This window comes from Daucus carota, chromosome 2 (genome assembly GCF_001625215.2).
Source record: "Daucus carota subsp. sativus chromosome 2, DH1 v3.0, whole genome shotgun sequence".
Classification (NCBI taxonomy): Eukaryota; Viridiplantae; Streptophyta; class Magnoliopsida; order Apiales; family Apiaceae; genus Daucus; species Daucus carota.
The window spans coordinates 50,047,559-50,065,973 of NC_030382.2; the positions used below are offsets into that span (position 1 = coordinate 50,047,559).

Here is an 18,415-nt window from a genome sequence, read left to right on the forward strand (position 1 = left end):
CTTTCTTACTTATTTTCGCTTCTTATATGAAATTTAAAGCTATAAGTGTTGCCAACTTTTCACTTTCATATCAGATTCTAAACTTGCATCAGGAAACTCAAATTTTAATATTCTTGTAATCTTTAGAATTTTTGGGCGGAGAGTCACATTCTTATTTTTGATTTTAACAAATATTCACTTTTATCGTGTCTGCGTCAAATTTTTTAAAATTATCAACGGGACTTAGCTCGCATATGTTGTTGAGAAGTAGAAATCATATTTTCTTGCTGCTAATTCGAAGCAGAGCAAACAAAAATCAGTGATGTATTGGATTGAGATTTCTAAAAATTTATGTTTATTATGAAAATTTAGATATATCTATTTAGATTTCAAAATATATAAAATCAAAAAATTTTGTTATTCTAAAATTTCTGACGATATTTAATAAGAATTTGTAATTATATATAAAATTTTAATGATATTCAACTAAATTTATCAAGATTTATTACAATATGGTTTTCTTTAAAAATTGATGACTTTTTTAATTTATAAAATGATGAGTTTTGTCGAATTATTTATTTATCTTTAAAAAGCTCAAAAAGATTTTGAAAAATTGTTTTCAAATTTTAAATTGATCTAACATATATTATAGCAAGACAATTTCCATTTTTCAGGTTAACATTAACTTTGACCACTCTCTTTCTCCCCCACTCAGTCACTCTTGTTTAGTTACTACCAGCTCTATCCATTACAACAATTTCACCGGAAAGCTAAACCCTCAAAACCCCTCGTCTGAAGCTTTACAAAGATGCAATCTTTCCATATCCAAACCCCTCCTTCTCTCTTCTCTCTCATCCCTCCTAAACCCATAAACCCTAGAAAACCCTGGAAATCATCAAATTCTAATTTCTCCCACTTGTTGTTCCCCTCTCTCAAATTCCCAGCTCCCAGAGCATTCAGCTCCGATGAATTCCCCGTCGACGAGTCGTTTCTGGAGGCATTCGGCCCCAAAGACAGGGACACCGAGGACGAAGCTCGCCGCAAGAACTGGATTGACCGTGGCTGGGCTCCCTGGGAGGAGATCCTCTCCCCCGAAGCCGATTTCGCGAGAAAATCTCTTAATGAAGGGGAAGAAGTGCCGTTGCAAAACCCCGATTCTATCGAGGCTTTTAGAATGTTGATTCCTAAGTATAGGAAGCAGAAAATGAAGGATTTGGGGTTGACTGAAGATGAGTATTTGGCTAAGCAGTTTGAGATTAAGGGCGAAAAGCCCGAGCCTTTGACTACAATGTGGGCTGGTCCGCTGGTGGTTCGACATGTTCCGCCTAGGGATTGGCCTCCCCGAGGGTGGGAGGTGGATAAGGAGGAGCTGGAGTTTATTAGGGAAGCGCATAAGTTGATGGCGGTCAGAGTTGATTATGATAATGTGGAGAAGGTGTCGAGTACAGATACGGATAAGTTGTGTTTAGATAGGTATAAGATGTTCTTGAAGCAGTATAAGGAGTGGGTTGCCGCGAATAAGGAAAGACTGGAGGAGGAGTCTTACAAGGTTTTTTCTGGTTAAATATCTATTTCCTGGCGTATTGTTTATGATAGATAGATAGTTGCTTAGTAGTTAGTACAATTATTAGATATATTTAATATCTAGTACTAGTAGATTAGGTATTGAATTTTCGTATAGGTAATGAGATTGTGCTGGGTGCTTACCACCGTTTTCCATTGTCTGTTGATGGTTATTGGATCACTAGTGAACAAGCTTTTTTCTTTTTTAATTTAGCCATAGATTTCAAAATATGACACTGCTTCTAAACATAATTGGTTTTATAGAAAATGCTGTATGTAACATTAAAGTCGAAATGATCTGTTCCTGTTGGTTCCTAATGATAAATTATATACTTGTGTACAGCTTGACCAGGATTATTACCCTGGCAGGAGAAAAAGAGGCGAGGATTACGAAGAAGGCATGGTAATTGTTATTTTGTGCTGTTGAATAATTGTGTAATTTGTTACTTAACATGGTTCCTGGTCTTCTAATGGTGATGCTCTTTCTTCTTGCTTGTTTGTGCAGTATGAGTTACCATTTTATTATCCTGGACAAGTAAGTTATATTTTTTCAATCTATACAAACTCAAATGCAGTTTTATTTCCTCAGATGTTTAGCATGTGACAGTTCCAGTTCTTCCTTGAATTAGTAGCAAAATATTTGAATTTCTTGTACTGACAGAGTTAGCGGTTCCTTATGAGCCTCTTCCGGTTGCATTTTGTTACACTTTGCTGTTCATTTACTACATAGTCAGTTTTGCATAAGTGTGACAAAGGGAACTAGATAACATTGTTTTGATTAGATTTTTTTCTTCAGCCAAAAGAGAAAAAATAAATTATTTTTCAGGTTCACGATATCTAATTGGTCATTATATTACCAATTGCATGTCTTGCCCATTTAGCTAAGAACAGATAGATGCTGTTTTTATGGGTAAGGGTCTGAGATCCTTTGTTCTTTTAACATAAATTTGGTTAAATTATTTAGCTAATAGCAATCATCTTTTCGCCATAATTTGCAGATTTGTGTAGGTAAAGTGACCACTTTGCATCTTTATCAAGGAGCATTTGTTGACATTGGAGGTGTCCATGATGGGTAAAAACCTTTTTTTTTTTATGCACAGAGATTTTCAGTTTAGGTCAATGTAATTAATGTGAAGGGGCAGTATTAGGTAAACGACCCCTCTAATGTATCGATTAAAAGAAGGGAGTTAAAGGATAAGTAATAACTTGTTTTGCATTGCCTGTTCTATCAAGTCACCTTGATGGCTAAATTATAGTTCTATGGCATTTCAGCACTGACTGATGTCACATTTTTATTAGTGTATATCAGTGAATATGGAAGTATGAAATACGTACTTGTAATTTTGTAAGGTAAAATCTCAACCTGATACAATCACTTAGTTATAAATATATCTTTGAAGGTTATATGTCATTTTGCTTTGTTATTGCCATGTAAAGTATTGTTTGTGAACAAATATATGCATTTGATATCTTTCTATGTCTAGCTAGACCATGCATGTGTTTGAACCTTTTTACTTGTAGCTTAAGCTTTAAACATTCAGTAGTTAATTAGGAAAAATGAAGTCATTCATTAGTTTGGGCTTTTGTTGGATTTAAAATAAGCTGCTTTGTTTAAGATGTTTTTCTACTTTGCCAAGTGCGTCTACATTTTCTTAAATATGAAAATGCCTTGACATATTAAATACTGTATTAGTCATAATCTTTAACTTGCCTGGTCTCTGTTCTGATATTCTATAAACCCAGGTGGGTTCCTATAAAACGTAATGACTGGTATTGGATTCGCCATCACATAAAAGTCGGTATGACAGTTACTGTGGAAATTTTGGTGAGTATATATTTAATTACAGTTGTGCCCCTTCAACTTCTTTATGTATACCTTTTTTTTCGTGGCTTTTACTATTCATTTTTTTTTTTTTAATTTGAGTTTGTGGATAAAGTATTGTGGAATCACGATTAGCATATGCAACTATGGAGAATTAAATAAAAACAGAAATATGTGCTATGGAACTAGTGAATAGTGCAGTATGCTTCTAAGGCACTTTAAAAATTAGTTCAGAGTACTGATATGAAAAGTAAAGCATGTTGTGTACTATTATGTACTGAGGCATGATACAGATACATTGATGAAACTCTACCTCTCTGAGTAGACTCTTAACTTCAAGTCGACGTTTTGATAATCGAATCAAATAAATAATCCACTGTAAGATACATATATAATGTATATTCTGTCCGAGAAATAAGGATGCAGCTAATATAAGTTCATCAAATTTTGTATAAAATTTAATATCTATATAGAGGGTTTACTTTTTGGAATTGTGCGGGACATTAGGCTGGCATGTATATTTAGCACTGGTACTGTAAATGTGCTATATTTTTGTGTTTATCCTATCATTGTTTTAAAATAAATTTACTGTAGTTGTCGAAAGTTACTTGTGTATCTGCTTATCATTAAAAATTAAAAACAGGGTTTGTTTGATAACTTACCGAACTCATATTACATGAGCCATTGGAGTACCATTAGGGTTATATATAAGGCTAGAGCTGAATTATTATTTCTATTACTATGGGCTCTTTCAATCATATGTTATATGTGGATATAAGTATATAACACTTAAATTTGGTTTTTGTAGTCTGAACAAGTTTTTCTCTATTACAGGCAAAGCGAGATCCCTATCGATTTCGATTTCCCATAGAGATGCGTTTTGTTGATCCTAACATAGATCATCTGATGTATGTGGACTTGCCTTTTAACTTTGACCCTTTTAGCTATGTATTGATGTAGACAAAATTTGGTTTGATCAACAATGAAGGAATATAATCAGAGGACATTTCAACACATTTATTCTTACATATTAAGCTTCTAATGATCATAATTGTATATGTGTTTTTCAAATTTGCAGCTTTAACAGATTTGAATTCCCACCAGTATTTCATCGGGAAGAAGATGCTAATCCAGACGAGTTACTTGTAAGTATTTCTCTTTTGTTTTAAGGAGCTTCCTAAGGTGATATCTTTAGTGTTTTATGTGTTTATTTTGAGTCGTAAAATTATATATATCTAACTAGAGAATGATATGCAGCTTGTACTAGACTCGAGATGATTCTGAAGTCGGATATAGTGTAATACTGTAGTGTGCTGACTTTTTCTTATTTTCTACTGTTCATATTATATTAGCCACAACAATACTATAGAAATTATTATTTATGCTCCTGGACATCCAGGATGGAGTATTACTGCAGCCGATCGTGTTGATTGGTTGCTCAGCCTTTGCAATAATAAAATAATAAGAAGAAATGGTCCAGATGAAATCGTTTTACACGTAAAAGAAAATTTAAAATACATTATGTGCAAGCATATAATGGTGGTTTGCAAATTCCAGTTTATATACTTGTTACGCAGGCGTGTAATAGCTTTAAAATTTGTATGTTTATATTGTCAATAAATCGAGTATTGAGCTACTTGTGTTATATTATCCTATTGATGTCTTTTACAGCGTGACAGTGGAAGGCCTCCTGTTCCGAGAAAGGATCCTGGAATTAAAGTAGAGGAGGAACCTTTATTATCAAACCACCCATATGTTGACAAGGTAAATTTTTTGATATTTTATTGTTTAAAATGCTCTTAGGAATGTGTTATACATTTGTCTTTCAGATTTCTGTAGAGTAATCTAGATCTTGCATGGAAACCACAATTCAATTTGTCTTATTAGTTAAAAGTTCACTTATGAAAGGATTGCTATTATTTAAAGAAATTTACCTATCTGTACTATCTATACTAAACTATAACAAGCTAACATAGAGATAATTCGTAGTCTCGTTACATATTTTTGGTCATTCCTGAATTACCCTTTTCTATGCATTATTATAGAATCAAACAGAAAAAAATATAAAAATAATGACAGACAGACCCGCGGGAGTCTTCTTAACTCTAGTGTGTTCAACTCATAGTTACAAGGAAACGGGTACGCTACCACGTACCGCGATCCAAATCGTTCGTACCCGAAACGCAAACGGAAACGTTCGGGGTCGCGACCTAGATCGCCGGAAGTGACGACCCGCAAGAACACACTTCATTCTTGTTCTGAACAATAGATCCATGTTTATGTCATATGATAAGTAGTTTATTTTATCAATAAATGTGTACTTTTATTTGTTATTCAACATCTTTTTCTCTAAAAAAATTTATAAATGTATAAATTATCAACTAAAATTGTATATTATAATGGAATTTATATATATGATTATAGAATTCTTTTTAAAAGGACCAGGTGTACCCATACGTTCCATCGTACCCATACGTTTCATCGTACCGGATTCACTAAAACTAATGTTCCGCGTACCCGATTTCGTTCCCCGTTTCGAATCGAACCAAGTCTTATGTAACTATGGACTTCAACTACAAGACAAACAAGAAGTCATCATGTAACCGATACAATATAAATAATATCTTTCTTCTTATAAATGAAGAAAAAAAATATAATTTATAATTAGTTAAAAAACAAAAAGAGAGAGTAAAACTACCATCTGTAACTATATTAATTAATATTAAACAAATACTTATAGATAGATGATAAAAATATATATTATTTCTACTACCCATTTACATTATATATAAATATTGTAAAAGTTAAAGCTATAAAAGAAAACATAATCAATCAATCAATAATATTTAATCAAACTTAAATACATAATCATAGAGTTTCTCATATAAAAAGAGTATTATGACACTAAAATCAAAATTAGAAATAAAAAAATTTGAATTATATTTTCGCTCATGCTTTGTCACAGGTTTAAGGCTAGTACTATTAAAGTTAAAATGTTTGGTAGTTGGACTAATTGACTGGCCTCGTTATGTTAATACATATTATAACAAATCTATTCCCAAATCAAAGCACATTTAAACATGACAATTTAAACCCATCTATTGGGCATATCTATTTAGCACTTAACAGACCTAATCACTAGAAACCTATTTTAATAGGCCTAATAAAAATATATCAATCCAAACTCATAATGTAAGCCTACTTATTTAGATCTATTTAAAAGAGTAATTATTTGAAAAAATATTTTAATTAAAAAACATATTATATTCTAATAGAAAAACCTATAAACAAAATTAAAATGTATACTACATTATTAATATTGAAATATTAAATAAAATATTGAGTCACCCGTGCATCACAGATATAAGCTAGTACATTCTTATACCTTTTTTTTTTTTTTGCCACGAGTACATTCTTATACTTAATTGGTCTCATCCGGAGATTCCTTCAACAATTGAAACATTGTTTTTCAATTTTATGTTGCCTAAGTTGTCCAAAATTTTTAAATAGCTCTTGCTGTTTAACATCGTATCATACTTTTCTCCAAGTTCAGTTCCACTTTACAGTGAGAACTGACATATGGCTGATATATGCATATTAAATTATTAATATTCTAATAACAGTATAACACCAATAATGAAGGAAGATTTGATCTGTACTTAGTGTTGCTACTTGCTACATAAAGATACATCACCTGATAGCAGTCACCTTGTGTATGGATTCTCGGGAATCACTATAATATTAGAACTATATATATATTATGCCAACATTCCATGGAGGTCCTTGTATAGAGTTCCGTAGTACTCCATTCTAAATTTTTAAATTTATTGTAAATTATATCGTAGAATACATATAAAATGTGATTTTAATATAGAATACTACGAAATATGTATATATATATGTATATATATTATAAATAATTTACAACTTTAAATTTTAACAAAAAAGTTGATTTTTAAAAATGGTTCTACTGTAGAATAATTCTGGAGAATATTGCATAATTCTCCATAATTATTGGAATAAAAAATTAGGTAATTTCATATTCAATTTTCTAATTAAAATTTGTCACTATATTTCATAATAAATATATAAAATATATTTATTATGTATATATTTATAGTGGCGTAGCAGTGACGAGTGAGTGAGGTCACCTTGTTTTTTGCAGTCCCTTGCTCCCTTTTTTTCTCAGATATTATAATGTTACTTGCAGATGAGGTAGTTGGATTTCTGTTGACATTGATGAGTCACCAGCTTATGTGTGTTCCATATAAGTTGAATCCTTAGTTTTCCTTCCCCTAATTGAATGATTGCTGTTGTCCATCACTCCATATTATGATGTAACTATATTCTTATTGATTGATCCTGCACAGGTTATATTTGGCTGACACTTTTGACATTGATGTGATGCAGCTATGGCAGCTTCATAATGCTGAACAACTTATATTGGATGACTATGAGATTAATCCTGAAAAATACAAGGATAAAAACCTAAAAGATTTGACCGATGACGAGGAGTTTGATGAAGAAAATAGTGTTGAATACACTAAAACTTATTATAAGAAACAGCTGCTTCCTAAAATGATTGTGGTAAGTGTTTTCCTTGAAATTTACTTTAAGAACATAATGGAAGAAATTTTTTGAGTTCCAACTTCAAAATTGACTACATTTCTTTCAATTTTGTTGAAGTAATTTTTTATGCATTTTCTTAGAGACTGCTTGTTTTCTTTTGCCAGAAAGTAAGTGCGAAAGAACTTGACATGGAAGCTGCACTCGCTGAGCGACTGGTATGTACCTCGTTTGTCATATATAGCCTCTCTACTTATTTATTTTTCCGACATCAAATCAGACTCTCTGTACCTTTTTATCATATTACATTATTCAGCTTTCATATGACATTCTGCCTGATTCTTGCGAGTCATATTCAAGCCTATGACATTATTGCCATCAATGAATATTCGGGTGGTGTATCCTGAAAAAAAATTTGATGATTATTTTGGTACTTGCTTGTATATGAACAAAACTGCAAAGCTCTCTCTTTTATTTTTAACATTTTTTTTAAAGTTGCAGATGTGACGATATTATCCTAAAATAGTTTCAAATTGTTCAAATGTGCAGAAAATTCACATATGTTGTCTTCCAGTTGCATTATATATCAAGTTGGAATGTTGTATTCAATATTTAAATTAATTTTATCATATTATGTAGTTCATCTTGTCTCTCTTGTTCTGCAGCATAATAACAAATTAAGAAAGGAAGCTGAAAAAAGAGGAGAGAAGTTTAAAGTGCACAAATTGAGAAGAAACGAAGAGATGGATGAATATGATTTTATTCATTGGCGTCGATCATTCGAGGAAAGAGAGGCATTGATTAGAGATATTAGTTGGTATGTCTTCTAACACCAAGTAATGACAGGACAGATGTTCTAGAAGGAAAGTCTGCTTACAGTGATCTCTCTACTTCTCTGAGTTGCATGTCTTGCCTAGATAATCGAATAATTTATTCTATTGAGTATAATCTCCTGAGGAAAGATGTCACAAAATTGCATTAAGTAAACATACAAGCATGCAAGCCACTTACTATTTACCCCAAAGAAAATAGAAAGGAACCTAAATGCAGAAGAGAGATTAGGCAACTAAAAATTTATGTTGTCAGTAAAGAGCAATTTTGTGTCCTTGATTTCTGCCCTCATGGTGCATGTCCGAAGCGTGGATATGTGTCTGCATGCAGAAGTTGCATTATCAAAGCCTTCATTCCATTCTTAAATATAACATATATGACCTACGTGAAATATGCTTTACTATGATCTCGTATTTAATTTGACTCGATGATTTTGCAGTCGTCAAGCCCTTGGCCTTCCATTGAAAGAGCCTGGAAGGTATGTTGATGCCAGCCGGTTTGGGAAGGATCAATATGACCCTGATAACCCTCTATATCGGTATGATTACTGGGGTGAACCTAAAAATTCTGAGAAAAGCAAGCAAGACCGGATGACAGACGCACACAACAAGTCTATTGTTGGGAAGGGAACTGTTTGGTATGAAATGTCCTATGACGATGCAATTAAACTGCAGGAGCGAAGAGAAGCACAGGCGAAGCTTAAGAAATCACATGATGAAGCTGATACAGCTAAAGATCAGAGTGACGAGGATAGTGACAGTGACGATGATTTTGATTACAGCATCTTAAGTGAGCCTACTGAAAATGAATCTGATCAGCCTGTTGTCAATGGGACCCAATCATCCAGACTGTCATCAGATGACGGAATGTTTGAGAATTGACACGTTGAAAGTATCAAACATTGTTGTATGTATAGCAGATTAGAAACTTGTCACCAGAGCAGATTAGAAAATTTTGTTACCTGAGCACCTATAATGTTCTGATTCCTATTTGTACTTTATATAGTAGTAGAGCAACATGATTACAGTCACATGTTAGGCACAATGACAATACTTTTCTGTTGGAAAAAAAATATAACTTCTCTTCTCAAAATTTCCAATTACATCAACGAAAAGGTCAAAAAAAAAAAAAAAAAGGAACAAAATATGTCCAAACCTAAATAACTGCCAATACAAACACTACAGACCTGATCATAAACCATATAGCTTGTACTGACTATAACCACTTCATGTAACCGATTTTAAGCTCTTAGAGCAAGGCATTCACAGCAGACTCAATCGATTTCTCCTTCCTCTGGATCATCTACTGCAGGTGGAACATTTGAAGGATCACCCTCTTCATCTTCTTCATCATCAGCCTTCATGTAGAGTCCAAGTTGCTCCAATGGATTGGTATTCCCTTGAAACTTGAAACTACCCAGTGCCGCTAATGAACGATCAGGGCTAGTCTCGTCTACAAAGCCTTGTATTTGTTCAGCAGGGTCAACTCTTAGCATTTCTAAGTCCTCCAGAAACTGACAATTCTCATTAATCTCAACTGTCTTCTCCATCTACGCAATATTGAAAATGTATTAGAACTTCAAAAACATTAAATGTCACCACTCACCCCCACCACATGAACTTTATGTGTTCTATAGTATATTTGTTACCTTCTGCAGAGCCTGTCTTGCTGCTTCACGCTCAAGCTCTCTCTTCCTCCTGCCTTCAGCTGCGGCTTCTGCTTCAGCTTTTTTCCTAGCCTCTTCGGCAGCTTTAGCTTCTGCTTGTAACCGAGCTTTTTCTAATATTAAAATAGAAAAAATAACATAATCAGAGCACAGAAAACGATATACAATTGCAAGGCCAGTTTGATGAAAAAAAACTGAAACTGCAATTGGCAGAATTTATTTCTTCTCTAGTTTAATATTAAAAAACAAACCTTCTCTCATCCGCTTTTCAAGCTCTTCTTTCTCCAGCCTTAATCTTTCAGGATCCTGAATCTCAACCTGGATTCTCAAATCCATTAATGTCTAATATTACATCTTAGGACCCTGTACACCGGGTGAGTTATAATAATTGCAGGTACTCCAGATTACTAACAAACCTTTCCAAGGGTCCTTTCTTGAGCTTTTAATATGGTGTCTGCGAAACGATTTCTCAGAAGAGCAGCTCGGTAAAGCTTTTCGGGAGAGACTTGCCTCTCAGGTGGAGCACTCTCCCCTAACATTATAGCATGACTGGTGAGATGATGCCGCAAATTATTAGCACACATTTTCTTCATGATTTTAATTGCTTACCCTCTTGACGGTCATCACTTTCAACCGACACTGGCTTTGATTGAGAACTCGGTACCACTTGGTTCAAATTATTTAACGAATCTGTATCATACAATAATGTATTTATAAAATCATTGGAGAAAAAGATACCTAATATCACCACAACTGAACAAAGCACCAAAGAGAGATTCATTGCAGTAAAGCAAAAACCTACCCTTTTCAATGCTTGGGTCGCAGGTGTCACTTTTCCTAACCTCTATAGTAGCTCCAGTAGCTAATGTATCCTGTGATTTGATTTGGGCAAAAACTAATCAATATAATGAAAATAATTAACCTAAACTAAAATATAAAACATCAGCAAAATCATATCAGCAATCAGTAATGTTATCATCCTACCTTGGTGGTATCAGCTGGTGCAGAAGCTTTAGCACCACCCAATTCACTACCTGAAGAGCTGCCAGAGTCTGAATCTGAAATGTAAACCCAAAAGAAAAAGAAACAAAAAACAGGCTGAGAACTAGATAGCTACATAATCAGTTAATCACACAAGACAGCACAATAATAACACCATGCACAAAAAAAAAAAAAAAAAAAACAGGCTGAGAACTTGATAGCTACACAATCATACAAGAGCGCACAATAACTATAAATGCGCAAAAAAAAACAAGCAGACATGCATTAAGAATCAATAAACCTAAAACCACCCAGCCGAACTTGATCAGTCATATAAATAGAGGGATTTTATCAGTACAAATTGCAACATAATGTTAAAAAAAATCGTTTTAATTAATATTTTTTCCAGAATAAGTTTAAACCAAACACCCACTAAGTCTGATTTCGATATATGTATGTTTTGCAGATTTATTTTGATTTTACTAACAAATACGATATTACCGTGCTGCTTTCATACAAATTTATATTTGACCCAAGGAAAAAACACAAGAACATAGTCACCTTAATCATAGTAACATTAAAGTACAGTTATATCAGTGAACAAAACAGATGGAACAGAACAAATAAAATGGAGGGAGTCTGTAAATGCTGCTTTCAGTTATAAATGTGCAAAAGGGAACCACTGTAAGAATAAATGTCGTGATCAAGTTCATGGAATATAAACTAACAAGATAAACTGAAATATGTATCCGATCATGGCAAAGTCGAGAAAACACACTGATAAACTTTAAGTCCATAATAATGGAAAAACAGCTATACAGAATATTGTAGTCATTCATTTACAACAAGATTCATAATATACACATGCACAAATTGGTGAATTTCTTAGTAAAACCAAACAGTAATAGTACGGTAAAAGCCAGACAGAAAAACCAGGTACACAGTAGAACACACAGAAGACATTGTGTATACAAATTTATAAATATTGTGATTGTGAATATGTAGCATGCAACCTATTTCGTAAAAAATAAAACATCAAGCTAGTGCTATACAAGAATGAATAGATAAGATGGCCATTTATAATATTAAGTATAGAGCACTTTCCTCACAACATCCATAACAAAACTCTGATATCTTCATTTTAGTCATTTATTTTATAGTTGTGTTATTTTTATGCCTAAATGCATATCATGAAAGTGAGACTGGCTGTTTAATTGCCAAAATTGGAGGAAGTGTGTTAAAATGTTTTTGGTTCTTACAGTTCGCTTATCATCTTGAGCATACAAGGATCTAACCAAATATATTTGAACCTGACAACATGTAATATCATAAAGATGTGATCTGACATGCAGAATTTAATTTCTCAAAATAATCTTTAAATAGTTAGTGGTGTTTCCTCCGATTGTAGTACAATTAGCCCTTTGCGCTGACTTGATAGAATCTATATTCTTCAAGCAGAGGATGCATGCAAGACAAGATCACAGAAGGTTAAAGAGCAATTGTAGATGATTCAGAAACCAATGACCTCCATTATGAAGTTTCATGATCTACAGAAAATCTCCCTTCGTAGCCTGAACTTGTTAGTAGAGTCCTAGAGAAATTATCTGTGAAGTCCTATTTGTGTTCAAAATTCAATGACTGGGCCTGCTAATCATACTTAAACTGGAGTACAAACTTATTAGGACTTGTGTCTTTAAGTTACTCTCCCTAAATTAATCTCATAGTTATCCTAATATATACCAGGCGATGCAGGCCCATATTTGTGGATCACTGAGACTAATAATAACAAACGAGCAAACAAATTATAAATACACAAAACCAACAAGAAAATATTTACAAACGCATTTGATAAAAGTCGCAAATACACGAACCACTAGACGAGGAGCCTGAATCACTACTGGAACTACTTGAGCTGCTGCATTTACTATTTCTGAGGGCAGTGTCTTTTTCTATTTCTACCGGAGGGAAACTCGTAATTGGCAGATCATTTCCTCCGATATCAATGTCCTCCTCAATCAGGTCATTTCCTGTAAATAGACAACAACAAGTTTTTTTTAGCAAAGTAGCTTTATCATTAAAGTGTAACTAATACAACTGTGACTAGACAGAAACAATAATTTTTAAAAATTAATTTTTAAGAAAATGACCTTTGCAAGGTTGAACGGATGAATTGCTGAATCCTGACTCATTGTGTAGCTGAAACAACAACAACAACAAAAAAAAACTGTCAAATATGTATATAAGCTTAAGATGACATACATGCACATGTGCATATATGCTTATCTTCATACATAAATGTACATATTTTTAGATTAAAACACAAGTACCTCAATTTCACAAGCTTCAACTTTCGTCCCATGTTTCCTCTTCTCGGCCATGTAATCATTTAACAAGTCCCTCAGCGTAAACAAGTTATCATCACCAAGGGTGTCGATATCAATCTCAATCTCATCTTCATTCGTCTGTTCTCCATTTGAACTTTTTTCTTTAAGAAAATCAATTATGCTTTCAGGTAATTCATTCAATAAAGCTTCCAACTCCATGCTTAGTTTTTGCTTTTCAACACCAGTCATAATACGTTTGACAGGTTCTTGCCTGACAATGTTTTCAAATGATGTGATCTTCTTCTTTTTGGTTGGAGGCAACACATTTGTAATTTCAGCTTCAACACGAACATTTGATCTGGAAGGCGCTGCAGATACATCCACAATTACAGGAATTTTTTTCTCTATTGGCTTCCATCTAACTTCGAAGTACTTACTAACCACATCTGCCATCACATGAACATCATTTCCCGGTGGATTATAAGTTTTTGCATTGGAGAATGTTAACCTAACATCTGCAGCAAATTCCAGAGGGCTTGAATATTGGCCTGAAACTAACTTGGATTTTACTGTCCCTAGATCCATTGGATGCTTGATAACCGTATAATAATCTGGTATGTTCAACTTAACAACGTCAACAGGAGCATTGAAGACCCAACCATGCTGATGCTTCATCACACTCTGTAGTAGTGTTTCACACTTGTTCATCAACATTGCATGAGACGCACTGGGCAGCATTCCTTGCTTTGCTGGTTCAACCCTTCCAAATGCTGTTGGGTATTTAGTACGAGAACCATTTCTACCAGTTGGAACCCGTTTTTTCCCCTTTGAAGCAGATACTCCTACAGACCTTTGAAAAGCATCAGGCAATAACTTCCTCTGGCCATCACTGCAACTATGAATATCGCTAGTGGGCGATAGAGCCACAACACTTGAGCTCATAAAAGCAATTTTCTTCTGAAGTATCCTCACTTGTTCAAGCTCATGTTGCAACCTAACCTCTAGATCTTTCCTTTCCGACTGTGACATCGTCGACAAGGGCAAAATTGTCACTGGCACCCCCAATTGGTCATAGCTCTCCACATTTAAACTAATACACTTCCTTTTAGGCGCACACGAATCATCCGAACCAGTAAATTCAGCATCAACACGACCAGAGCTCCCAAAACCTTCCGATTCAGCCATGGTCTCCACAGCATGACGATAATCAGGAATAAAACCCGATGAATACCCCTTGGAAACCTTGCGTGATTTTCCCATCAATTGGGTATGATGACTATGATACAAATTCTCCGATTCCTTCCGTCCTGTAAATTCTATGGGAAAACTAGGTGCCATAAGATTATACCCCAATAAGTGCACATATCAAAATCTCGCCTTCACAAATTACCCTCTTTTATCTAATCCTCAAATTCCAAGATTCACATATATAAACCAAATGAACCAATCAAATGAAATCCATACGGCTACTAACACATCCAAAACTGTTTAAAATCCAATCTTGCGTTTATATTTCCACTCAAAATCAACAATTGTCCACCAATTCAATATCACAAACCTTCGAAATTATTTAATTGGAATCAAACAAATCGCAAAGATTCAAAGAATAATGAAATTGGGGAACCAGATCGAAAACAAAAAGAGTATAGACAGAGAAAGTATATCTAATCTAAAAAAGTAGTCGACGAATTGCAAAACCCTAGAAAGATTTCCAAATTGAAGACCTGGATCTTTAGCCGACCCGTTGGAGATTGGGCGGGGTGGCGTTTTGAAACCCTAGAACCCTCCTTTATTTTTAGGATAGAATTAGGATAATTATACATACATATATAAAATAATAAAAATTTATGTAGAGAGAATGAGAGAAAAGATACGAGAGAGGGAGTGAGAGAGAAGAGAGAGAGAGAGAGAGAAAGAGACTTACAAGTTGGGATGGGTTTGGCTTGGTTGCATCTTCTCGCTACTTAAAGGCGAGTCGCCCCCCTACCGCGCCGCTCTTTAAGCAATCTCAGCCGTTGATTTCATTTCTGCTAATCTGATGGTTGTTATTTCATCGCGTTTTAACGGTGGTAGATCTGGATCTGACGGCTGTGATTCTGTTTGCCACGCTGTAATTTCCAGATTGGAAATTATATATTGCCACAGAAATTTTACGACCACGCGCTGATCATGAGATGTACTTCACACGCTGTTTGATTGGTGAATAAAGCGAAGGAGCTTACGTGTTGCTTCTAGAAGGGAGCGTCTGTGACGAGATGAGTGAACGAGAGTGGGTTGAAGTGTTGCGAAAAGAGTGGTGATTGAGATTTACGAGCACGTGTCAAGCTTGACTTTTTACCACCATGTGACGCGGCAAGTTAAAGTCCTTAATTAACGTCACGTGTTGTATAGGTAAGCTTTATTTTGGGCTTTGGTCAGAATGGGCTCAAACGTCTTTGCTGTACTGGACATTGAAATTTTGTCATTAACTACACGTAGTTCAAAAAAGATCTATGACGCTATTTCAGGCCCAAACATCAATTTCCAGTCTTTTTTACGTATTCTTTACTAAAAATAGTTAAATTTGGTATTTTATTTTTTGACACACATTATTAAAACATTTGATTATTAAAACATTTGACTATATGACTATCCTAATAATTCTTTTGTAAATTTATTCTGGTTAAATTATCAAACTAATATTTTCATTAAAATTATAAAAATTTATATTTATCTTTATAATGTGCATTAAAATGTTATATATCTGAAAGAAGACATAGCAAAGCTCTTTTGCAATCGTAATGTACCTCCTTACAAAAAAAAAAAAAAAATCGTAATGTATCTAAAGTAATGCTCACAAAATGGTCATAGGATATCGTACTTTTATTAAGAAACCCATATTTATTTATATTACGAAAATAATTTTAAAACCCAAACAAACAGGAGAAAGTTATAAACAGTGAAATATATTTTCCTGATTTAATTGTTACTAAAACATAAATATTTCTTCTCATAAGGAAAACTCCTTTATAAAACTTAAAAGGACCATTTTTTTTAATAAGAAAATTAATTTTTCCTTAAAGTTTTATAATTAAATGACCAAAGTCTGTAAAAGTTGATTTGTTAAAATTCCAAAAGATAAATTTATTTTCAACAAATATAGGAAGCGCCTTTTTCATAAAAAGCTGAGACACGTGAGACCTAAGCCTTAAGTAGCAAAGGAACCTTGAAGGCTATAATTTATAATAATTTATTTAATTTTAAAATTATATTTGCAGTTAATTGCAAGAATGGTTGCAAAATTATTATTAGTTAAAAGCCGTGAAAGATTGTATTTGAAGCTGATCGCAAGAATGGTTGCAAAATTGTTTGGGAAAAAGGTAGAAAATACGAAACAAAAGTCAGTAGAGACTGTTTAGTTTAGGTGAACTTAAAATAAGTGTTTCTTAGTTAAATTAAAAAAAATAAAGAACTAAAATAATGAGTAATTAAAATATTTGGGAAATAAGTAGAAATTATAAAATAAAAATAGTATTGTCAACTTATTATAGGTAGTTATTGACTTTTACATAAACGATACTAATGCAGGGCTTTTATCTCATAAATACTTGTCGACGTTAGTTCGATTTTTAAATTCGGTCAAACACGACCGTATATTTTCATGCTAACTTCTTAATTTCTCTATCCCTCTCTGCGTTAATTGAACTGATGTTGTCGTTGAATCTAGCAGCTTACAAGTTGTCGGATCTGGTATATTTGTGGGTTTGCATATTTATTTAAAAAGATTGAGCCCAGATTCAGAACCATATTCTAAACAAAGGGTCTTGTTCCCTGACATGTGGTTGTCAGGGAACATTTATTTAACAACCTACTCCCCAGCCGTTGGATCGACGATCCAACGGCTGGGGTAAAAGATTCGGTTTTTAAGTGTCCGCGATAAATAACCGCGGATACTATGTCATTCCGCGTTTTATTACGCGGACACATAGGGTATCCGTGGTTATTTACCGCGGACAATCCAGAATGAACCACGCAAACTTTAAACACACATTCACAAGCATAAAACCCTAATTCTCATGTTCTCCTCTCTCTCAAACAAATAAAAATCACGACTTTACACATAAAATACTGCAGATCTCCGATCCACAGCGTCCGAATCTCATCTCCCGCTGCTTGCGCTTGCTGCGGTGGCGCCATAGCCGCTTGTTACTGATAATACACCGGCTGCTGCGGCGGCAACGCGTACTGCTGCTGCGGCGGCGGCGCGTACTGCTGCGGCGGCTGGGGAGGTTGCTGGTACTGAGACTGTTGGTGATACCATTGCTGTTGTTGCTGGTATTGTGCGGGATTGATCGGAGCTGCTTGTGCTGGTTGCATTGTGAAATTGACACAAACCCTAGATGATAGATACAAATCAGAGATGCCATTGTTGGGGAGAATGGGGAAACGTCAAGGGGAAGATGAACGGTGGGGATAGAGAGAAGATCGCCAACAAGTGCAAACAGATCTGCCGTGGCTTTTTGTGTCCGCCGAAAAAAACCGCGGATACCCCATGTGTCCACGTAACAAAACGTGGAAAGACAGTGTGTCCGCGGTTATTTACCGCGGACACTTAAAAATCCTATCTTTTGTCCTAGCCATTGGATCGTCGATCCAACGGCTTAGAAACAGATTTTTGTGTAACTGTTCCCTGACAATCAGTTG

The 18,415-nt window shown here is 34.3% G+C and overlaps 2 protein-coding genes across 2 annotated transcripts; one reads left to right on the forward strand and one right to left on the reverse strand.

The window, feature by feature from the left end:
• The first annotated feature begins 665 nt into the window (after window positions 1-665).
• Window positions 666-9,905, forward strand: LOC108208818 (protein PLASTID TRANSCRIPTIONALLY ACTIVE 10). The gene is made up of 12 exons (XM_017379370.2): window positions 666-1,528; window positions 1,886-1,945; window positions 2,048-2,077; window positions 2,541-2,614; window positions 3,286-3,367; window positions 4,199-4,272; window positions 4,443-4,509; window positions 5,036-5,128; window positions 7,775-7,951; window positions 8,098-8,148; window positions 8,596-8,747; window positions 9,201-9,905. The coding sequence occupies exons 1-12, from the start codon at window positions 788-790 to the stop codon at window positions 9,640-9,642; spliced, it is 2,043 nt and encodes a 680-aa protein (XP_017234859.1). The 5' UTR covers window positions 666-787; the 3' UTR covers window positions 9,643-9,905.
• On the reverse strand, window positions 9,796-15,670 carry LOC108208817 (transcription factor GTE10). Its single transcript, XM_017379369.2, has 10 exons — window positions 13,736-15,670; window positions 13,556-13,604; window positions 13,280-13,435; window positions 11,412-11,485; window positions 11,230-11,299; window positions 11,037-11,117; window positions 10,844-10,959; window positions 10,679-10,745; window positions 10,410-10,540; window positions 9,796-10,310 (listed from the first exon to the last, which is right to left on the reverse strand). The coding sequence occupies exons 1-10, from the start codon at window positions 15,068-15,070 to the stop codon at window positions 10,035-10,037; spliced, it is 2,355 nt and encodes a 784-aa protein (XP_017234858.1). The 5' UTR covers window positions 15,071-15,670; the 3' UTR covers window positions 9,796-10,034.
• Between the last annotated feature and the right edge of the window lie 2,745 nt (window positions 15,671-18,415).

What these genes read in the sequence shown, in the direction of transcription:
- LOC108208818 (XM_017379370.2), top strand. Translation starts at nt 788, where the DNA reads ATGCAATCTTTCCATATCCAAACCCCTCCTTCTCTCTTCTCTCTCATC. An exon ending in TGGAGGAGGAGTCTTACAAG is followed by an intron (nt 1,529 to 1,885) that starts GTTTTTTCTGGT and finishes ACTTGTGTACAG; the next exon opens with CTTGACCAGGATTATTACCC. An exon ending in ACCACCCATATGTTGACAAG is followed by an intron (nt 5,129 to 7,774) that starts GTAAATTTTTTG and finishes GATGTGATGCAG; the next exon opens with CTATGGCAGCTTCATAATGC.
- LOC108208817 (XM_017379369.2), bottom strand. Translation starts at nt 15,070, where the DNA reads ATGGCACCTAGTTTTCCCATAGAATTTACAGGACGGAAGGAATCGGAG. An exon ending in ATCCGTTCAACCTTGCAAAG is followed by an intron (nt 13,436 to 13,555) that starts GTCATTTTCTTA and finishes GTCTATTTACAG; the next exon opens with GAAATGACCTGATTGAGGAG. An exon ending in TGAAAAGCGGATGAGAGAAG is followed by an intron (nt 10,541 to 10,678) that starts GTTTGTTTTTTA and finishes TTTTAATATTAG; the next exon opens with AAAAAGCTCGGTTACAAGCA.